The sequence below is a fragment of the Echiichthys vipera genome (genome assembly GCF_963691815.1).
Source record: "Echiichthys vipera genome assembly, chromosome: 6".
NCBI lineage: Eukaryota > Metazoa > Chordata > Actinopteri > Perciformes > Trachinidae > Echiichthys > Echiichthys vipera.
The window spans coordinates 15,493,578-15,502,395 of record NC_139831.1 but is presented as its reverse complement, the minus strand read 5'-3'; the positions used below and the strand labels follow the sequence as shown (position 1 = coordinate 15,502,395).

At 39.1% G+C, this 8,818-nt stretch overlaps 1 protein-coding gene across 1 annotated transcript; it reads right to left on the bottom strand.

Annotated features, from left to right (window-relative positions):
- Positions 1 to 268: 268 nt before the first annotated feature.
- LOC310948583 (uncharacterized protein) lies at positions 269 to 6,909 on the bottom strand. The gene is made up of 4 exons (XM_083915758.1): positions 6,569 to 6,909; positions 3,700 to 3,794; positions 3,539 to 3,617; positions 269 to 2,149 (listed from the first exon to the last, which is right to left on the bottom strand). Exons 1-4 carry the CDS (start codon positions 6,861 to 6,863, stop codon positions 1,359 to 1,361), a joined length of 1,260 nt encoding a protein of 419 aa, XP_083771884.1. The 5' UTR covers positions 6,864 to 6,909; the 3' UTR covers positions 269 to 1,358.
- Positions 6,910 to 8,818: the final 1,909 nt, after the last annotated feature.

The window sequence follows — 8,818 nt, the reverse complement described above, 5'->3', positions numbered from 1 at the left end:
AGAGGTGTAAAATGATAAAAGAGACTTGTGGGACGTTGAAAGCTGTTACAAAAACTATATTTATTCATAATTGCATATCCAGATTACAAATCCACAGTCAGAATCCACACTAAATTGATTATTGCCCAGTCTGAAACCACCGGGGAAGTACAAAAAGACGATACAAAAGAGCTGCAAGAGAGACGACAGTGGAGGTAGTTTGCTTTTTAAATGAAACCCACACATGCACACATTAAAAACAGTTAAATGTGCCTCTCTTTATGCCAGCTATGCAGCTCACTATACAGTAAGACAAACATTTTAAGTTCAGTCAGTGTATCTGGGATTTTTGTCAACTGTGTGATAAAGCAGTTTAACACTTTACATTAACTCTGGAAACATTTTCATGTACCTAGGGTTGGGTGTTATGGCAATTTAAACCAATAGACATTTGTGAAACATATAACTAGATTATTGCCAGACCAAAAACAAAAAGCTTTCCCTTTATTAGGCCAAAGTGGGCAAACAGATGAGCAGGACTGCTTTATGGCAATATTGGACCGATTGTTACTATATTACAGTATATGCAGGTATTGTGACATAACACAATATATTTTATTCAAATCACTCATCAAGAACTTCTATTTTAATGTCACTGTCCATTTTAGTGCCAAAGTCCCCATCTGTTGCACGCTTAGCCATCCGCGTCCCTCTCTGACCTGCACATGGTTTCCTTCTGCAACTGTAACCATGGGAACGGTTACAGTATACAAGCGTTAATGCTGTTAGATAAGTCAAGACAGCGACTGCAAGGGTCCTGATTTACACATTGAACAATTACTTACCAAGAATTGAGCATTTATCAAATTTGAATTAGATTAAGGTACTTTGTATTTTTCTTGAATGATGAATAAGGCATACGTTTGTCTGCTTTTCAGACAGTATAAAAAAAGGAAAGATAAATACAAAAGGATAGATAAATAAAAACGGAAGGATAAATACTAAAGGAAAGATAAATAAAAAAGGCATTTCCTTTCAGTGAGTTGTTTTCCTATAGCTGGTTTAACTAGAATTAAAAAAAATAATGCATGTCTCTTCATATTGAACAGAGATCATGCTTATTTGTGTCCACAACAGTCCATTGATTTTACTCGGAGGTTGTCAAGATATACATCGGTGTACTTGTCATTTATCAAGTTTGTTTGACCATGAAAAGTTCCTTGTGCAGTGGCAAAACTACTGTAGAAACTCAAAGGACAAGAACATGAGCTACTGCAACAGTAAACACATTATTCCCCAAATACACACTGTGGCAGTAAAAGTACCATGCTTAAAAATGTAAAACTCCACATTTAGTCTGTAAATCTTTGTCATCATGGTCAGAGTACTCCGTTTGTGTTGTGTGTGATCATGTGCCTGCGCAGGTTGCTGGGGTTGTTGAAGCTGGCGGGGCACAGATTGCAGGTGTATGGCTTCTCTCCAGAGTGAGTCCTCAGGTGGATTTTCAGGCTGCCGTTCTGCGTGAAGCGTTTCCCACATTGCATGCAAGCGTAAGGCTTCTCCCCGGTGTGAATACGCATGTGGATGCTCAGCGTGGTCTTGTTTACGAACGACTTGCCGCAAAAGGTGCAAAGGACGGGCAGCTCCCCGGTGTGACTCGCCCTGTGCACGATCAGGTCTTCGCGGCTGAGGAAGCGCTCGCCACAGAAGCCACAGTCCAGAGATTTGTTGATGCCGTGGAGGAAGATGTTCTGCTGCTGGGCGAACGGGCTGACGTGACTGGAGTGCCCCATTTGACCATCAGCTCCTACTATCTGTGTTTTTATCGCAGGATTCAATGCTGCTGAAGACATTTGGGTGGAAGGATTTCTCTCCAGTTGGCTGTTCATGTTATCCTGCATCCCTCTCATCAGGACCCTGTCGTTGGCACCGGCGGTGAAATTTCGGAGACTGTCATGGGTGACACTGTGGTCAGGAGACAGAGAGCTAAAAGCCTGCAGCTCAGAGACGCTGAACAGGGTGTCACTCTCCTCCTGCATAGGCCCTTCCCCTCCTCCGTGAACGCTCACAATTCTCAGCTCCTCATTATTACCCGTCAGGCAGGACTCTAAATTCTGAGTCCCTGTGGCAACGCCACCCTGCGTACTGTGGTTTCCGAAGTCATCCTGACCTAAAAAGATAAACCGCAAAATTACATTATAAATAGGTGTTTTTGTATGAAACTTTTAGACTGTGACTTATGAGTCACAAAATTATTTTCAAGAAAATAGTATCAAGTATCTTAAAGTAGCTTCGGCAAAGTCTTTGTGATTGTAAAGTACTGAAAATAAGTTAAAAAATAATGAGCACAGTGACGTCTACCAATGGTTAAAGTGGGATTCTGCAGGTAGGGGAGTTCAGGTTGTATGGGGCAGTTACACACTCATTGAACCATCACACCTAGCCTAATTCTGTTCTTAAATGTGAGTGACTTTAAATATTTATCAGTTATTTTTGGAAATCACATGAGCCAGCTTCATATCCACCGCACAGCACTTGATGTAGAAACACACCTTTTTCCAAAGCTGTGGTGAAGAACAAAATCAAATGCAGGAGTTGTGTTTTCATTAAAACAAAATTATGACTGGTGCGCTACCTGCATGACAAAAGATGCAGATCACACAAGGCCAAACTGCAGCCCAATTTAAAATATGACCAGCTGCTGAAACGCAATGTGGCATTTTAGAGGCTTTTTATCTCTTTTCTTTAAATGTTGTCTGATTGTTTGATGCAGTCAAACTACAGGAGTACAACAAGGGCATCAACGATATGTTATTCTCACTTCACCTGCAAAACGGACAACAAACACTGGACTGTCCTACTGTGAATACAGACATGTGAACTAACCACAGACACTTGCCTTGTTCATGGACTCACAGCAGTGCGTTGCTGCAGAATGAAACTCTGATGTATTAAACTGGCAATCATATTGATTTACTTATTAAAGCAGTTCCATCTACCCAAAACGTTGTTCCTCTAATACTGAATCAGCCAGTGCTGGTCTTTAAACAGTTGTGTGTGTCATGGCAGAATCATGCCATTCATCGTGTTTCAGTTCACAATGTTGGACTAAATCACCCTGAAAGCCGACTCATTAACATCCAACCTGACATGTGCTTCAATATGTTGACGCATGCGTGAAAAAAGCTTATTAGCGCTAAGTATAATAAGATATTTACCTTTAAAAATACAAATACAACTTTTAAATAAATAAAGATAAAGATAAAGTGCCTACAGACCCCACACAAAATAGGATATTTCTTTCTTTGAAAAAAAAATTAAAAACCTGCACAGTGCTGGTAAAAAAAAAGCCACTGAACGTATGCCAATAGACTTATAATAAGGGGATTGTTTGATTAAAAATCTGATTTTAGATGAGATTTTTTATAGAGTTTGTACCTTTAATGTTATTGAATGTATAATTATTGACGATCATATTGTTTTAAACACACGGTATCAGGTATGTAATGATACTTTTGACAACCTAAATCAAGAATTATTGCATCTGTTGACTCCTCACCTACAGCTGGGCCACATCTGCCGCCTTCGTCTTCATCTTTGATCAGAATGACATCTGGGATGTCCTCCACATCTGCACACTTATAAATAAGAACAGATACGCATTGAACAGGCATTTCAAACACAAGTGTTAGTCGCTGAAAGTACATATACTGTATTTACCCCCACTTGAGTGGCAGAGGAGGAAGTCTCTGATTGCAGAGAAACAGAAGCATCTTCTTCAACAGTCTTTTGAACCACTGGTGGCTTAATGACAACTACAGGGGGAAAAAGAAACAGATATCAGAAAGCTCAGCATCAATCTCCTAAACATGCTGCACATGTGAGAATAAGTATCCTGCTTCCAGCTGTAAATTAAAAAAAATACATTTTATAATTGACCAAATGATGGCGCTATTGATAAGATCTTTTAATATCTTGAGCACTTCCCCATAAGGCTGTGCTCAAAATATCGATAGGGTAATATATCGGGACGTACTCCTCGCTGATACGACCATCCATGCCGGTGCTACTGTATCGATGCAGCAGCAAATGACCTGTGGTGCAGTGCAAAAGGCCAATCCACACTACACAAAGATTCATTCAACCACTTTAAATTTAACCATGTAAGAATATTTAATTTGCATTAATAAATAACTCTTGGATTAGAAACCGAATATGATATTTTCCTTTTAAGATCTCTGTGGGGCCTGGAATTGAAGTTGTGTGATCGCTGTTATACAGATGAATAAACAGCTGTTGAAGTAAAATCTGTGTAAGACATGGTCATAAGGTAAGATAAGATATTCCTTTATTAGTCCAACAAAGGGGAAAAAAGAAGCACCAATAAGAGCCAATACATTATAACAAACAATATAATTAAGGAAATATAGAAAAATATGAACGATATAAATGCAGGGAAATATAAAATATCAGAATAACAGGGACAGTATAAAGAAGATTTATAAATTTACAACATGGCACATTAGTCAGTATCAGCGTGTTCGGTCTGTGTATGGTATTACAGTATGTATTGAATTGTGCGGTTGGAGGGAATACCCAGCCGCTCTTCCCCATAAGATACAAGAATTTTAAACTTTGATACAATATTAGTATTAATTGATACTCAAAAACAAGGCAAAAAGAAAACCAAGTCACAAAATAGGGTAATCAATCTTGTTGTAACTAAGACATCTGCTGAAACAAATACATTCTCCGAGGACAGATTAAGCTACTACATCCTCAAATTTCACAAGTGGGGTTATTTTAAGATTAAGAAAGTGCTGTGTCATCAACTCACCGGCACAGCTGATGTGAGCCAAACAGTGACCCACTAAAGGTCAACTCCAGAGCGTTGTAAAAATAAGATTAACTAATTTAATCTGACGAATCATTTTATACAAATATGACGGAGAGCTTCTGGTTAAGACAGACATGCAAGAGGCCCCACACAGTGTCTACAAAGGATCGAGACACACACATTCAAAGAGTCTATTTTAGTCATTTTGTAGTAATTTTGGGTCTCTTTGTGGTCACTGTGCACTTATCTTTAGACGCTTTTAAAAGTAGTGACTTTGTTTCTCTTTGAGGTCGTTTTACATCTATTTTTAGTTGTTTTGAATGTCTTTGTAGTTGTTTTGCATCTCTGTGACTGTTTTGCATCTATTTTAAGTCATTTGCATCTTTTTGTGGTGGTTTGCATCTACGTTTTGCATTTTCTCTGTCTTCGTTTTGTTTCTCTCTGTGGTCTTTGTACATCTATTTTTAATCATTTTGCATGTCTTTGTCTCTATTTTTTGTCTCTATGTGGTCGTTTAGCGTCTGTTTTCAGTCATCTAGAATGTCTTTGTGGTCATTTTGTGTTTTTGTTGGCATCCCTTTAGTCATTCTTTGTCTCTTTGTGGTCATTTTGTGTTTCCTTATGGTCATTTAGAGTCTGTATGTAATCATTTTGTGCTTTTTTCAGCAGCATTTTATGAGTCAGAACCCCTGGGCCTGTGCCGAATCAGTAATCTATCCAAGCCTGTGTCAACAATATAAAGTTAGTTCACATTTGAGATGTCTAGTTGACTAATCAGATTGCCTGGTTGGAATAATTAAGTTGGTTATCGTTCCATGAAAATCTGACACCTTTGTAACCCTGAATCTGCTTCACTTTGATTTAGAGTACTTTCCGGATTGAGTGTTTTTGAACCATTGGATTATACCAGTAAAATGAGATACTTGGTAGATGGTAACAGGACATTTATAATAAGAGGTGCATTACCTAAAATAGAACACAATAAAAACAGCAACTTTACAAACTAGAAAAGAGTATTTGAGAGACAATAATGCAGACGTAGTAGTAGTTTGGACATAGTGTGTTTGTGTGCAGCAGTGATTTTGACTCATGTGGTAAATGTGGGGAGCATGAATGTGAGAAAGAACCAGAGCGTCTTCTCTACAAAGGGGATCGTGCAGCGTTGGAGAATAACTGTTCAAAGAGAGTGACAGAAATAATAAGAGCTTGATCTAAGAATAGACACAAGCATGAGGAAGTGCCTAAGGCAATATATTAGGGGACAGACAGGCTGTTTAAGTAAAGATCGGATGGTGTTTTGGCCTCGGTGGTGATGGTAGTTAACTGTGCTGCTGGAGCAGAAAGAAAACGTGAGAAAATTGACATAATTATCTATGAAGCCTGGAGATTTCTGGGTGTTTTGTTGGGAATTTCTGGAGAAGGTTTGCAACAACTCTCTCAAACATCAAGAACATAGGACATGTATTATTAACAGACGGGGGGACTCGGTTGTTATTATTTTGTTGTAAGTAAAGATTATAGTTTAAATCCAGTAGTTGGCGGTAATGCAACAGTTTGGATGCCAGTCAGTCACCATTAAAAAAACAAAGAAGAAGAAGATCAAAGCAACTGTTACAGCAGGGTTTAATTAAAAAAAACAAAAAAAACAATGGACTGTACATTTAGCAAAAGTCGGTATTTAACTGTTAATACACGAGGAGGAGGACTGTGATGTATTAGTATAATTGATGTTAAAGTGAAAGTACTCGTTACCTTGTGATTTCGCCCGTGGTTTGGGTGTAAGTCCTCTGATCGGGGAGAAGCGGCTGGTCGGCCGGTTGTTCCTGGTCTGCAGCCGGAGGGAGAAGAGCTCACTCCTCATCACCTTCATCCTCATCCTCAGGGCTTCGTTCTCCTTCAGGCTCTGGGTGAGATGCAGGCGGAGAGACGACGAGCTCTCCGAGAACAGCTGACTGATTTCCGCCACGGCCGCTTTCACCAGCACGTCCATTATGGACAAAAGCTGCGACTCCACGTTCAGACTGCCCGGCGGCATGTCTGTGGACATGTTTCACTGGGCTGCTGCCGACAATTGTGTGGGGAGAAAAGCGCGACACAATCGTTATGTTAGCTCACAAAAGGGACAACAGAATGGCCTTCCGGTAGCATGACGCTGGTTACCGTAATCCCTAGAAAGCAGGGGCAGTTTCAAATCAGGTTTTGTTGTTCTGTTTGGACAGTGTTTCTCTTTTATTAATATCAGAAGTTAACCTGGACTCAGATATCAACGAGAAGTAGCGATTCACATTAAATGCACAATACATGATATTTTGTTTATTATAGATAACATCTAGACACTTTCCTCTCTGCTGTTCTTCTTATCTAACTCTGTGACTGGATTCTAACCTGTACTAACACACTAACATCCTGACACTTATTCTACCTGTACTAACACACTAACATCCTGACACTTATTCTACCTGTACTAACACACTAACATCCTGACACTTATTCTACCTGTACTAACACACTAACATCCTGACACTTATTCTACCTATACTAACACACTAACATCCTGACACTTATTCTACCTGCACTAACACACTAACATCCTGACACTTATTCTACCTGTACTAACACACTAACATCCTGACACTTATTCTACCTGTACTAACACACTAACATCCTGACACTTATTCTAACCTGTACTAACACACTAACATCCTGACACTTATTCTACCTGTACTAACACACTAACATCCTGACACTTATTCTACCTGTACTAACACACTAACATCCTGACACTTATTCTAACCTGTACTAACACACTAACATCCTGACACTTATTCTACCTGTACTAACACACTAACACCCTGACACTTATTCTACCTGTACTAACACACTAACATCCTGACACTTATTCTAACCTGTACTAACACACTAACATCCTGACACTTATTCTACCTGTACTAACACACTAACATCCTGACACTTATTCTACCTCTACTAACACACTAACATCCTGACACTTATTCTACCTGTACTAACACACTAACATCCTGACACTTATTCTACCTGTACTAACACACTAACATCCTGACACTTATTCTACCTGTACTAACACACTAACATCCTGACACTTATTCTAACCTGTACTAACACACTAACATCCTGACACTTATTCTACCTGTACTAACACACTAACATCCTGACACTTATTCTAACCTGTACTAACACACTAACATCCTGACACTTATTCTACCTGTACTAACACACTAACATCCTGACACTTATTCTACCTGTACTAACACACTAACATCCTGACACTTATTCTAACTGTACTAACACACTAACATCCTGACACTTATTCTACCTGTACTAACACACTAACATCCTGACACTTATTCTACCTGTACTAACACACTAACATCCTGACACTTATTCTACCTATACTAACACACTAACATCCTGACACTTATTCTACCTGTACTAACACACTAACATCCTGACACTTATTCTACCTGTACTAACACACTAACATCCTGACACTTATTCTACCTGTACTAACACACTAACATCCTGACACTTATTCTACCTGTACTAACACACTAACATCCTGACACTTATTCTACCTGTACTAACACACTAACACCCTGACACTTATTCTACCTGTACTAACACACTAACATCCCGACACTTATTCTAACCTGTACTAACACACTAACATCCTGACACTTATTCTAACCTGTACTAACACACTAACATCCTGACACTTATTCTAACCTGTACTAACACACTAACATCCTGACACTTATTCTACCTGTACTAACACACTAACATCCTGACACTTATTCTACCTGTACTAACACACTAACACCCTGACACTTATTCTACCTGTACTAACACACTAACATCCCGACACTTATTCTAACCTGTACTAACACACTAACATCCTGACACTTATTCTAACCTGTACTAACACACTAACATCCTGACACTTATTCTAACCTGTACTAACACACT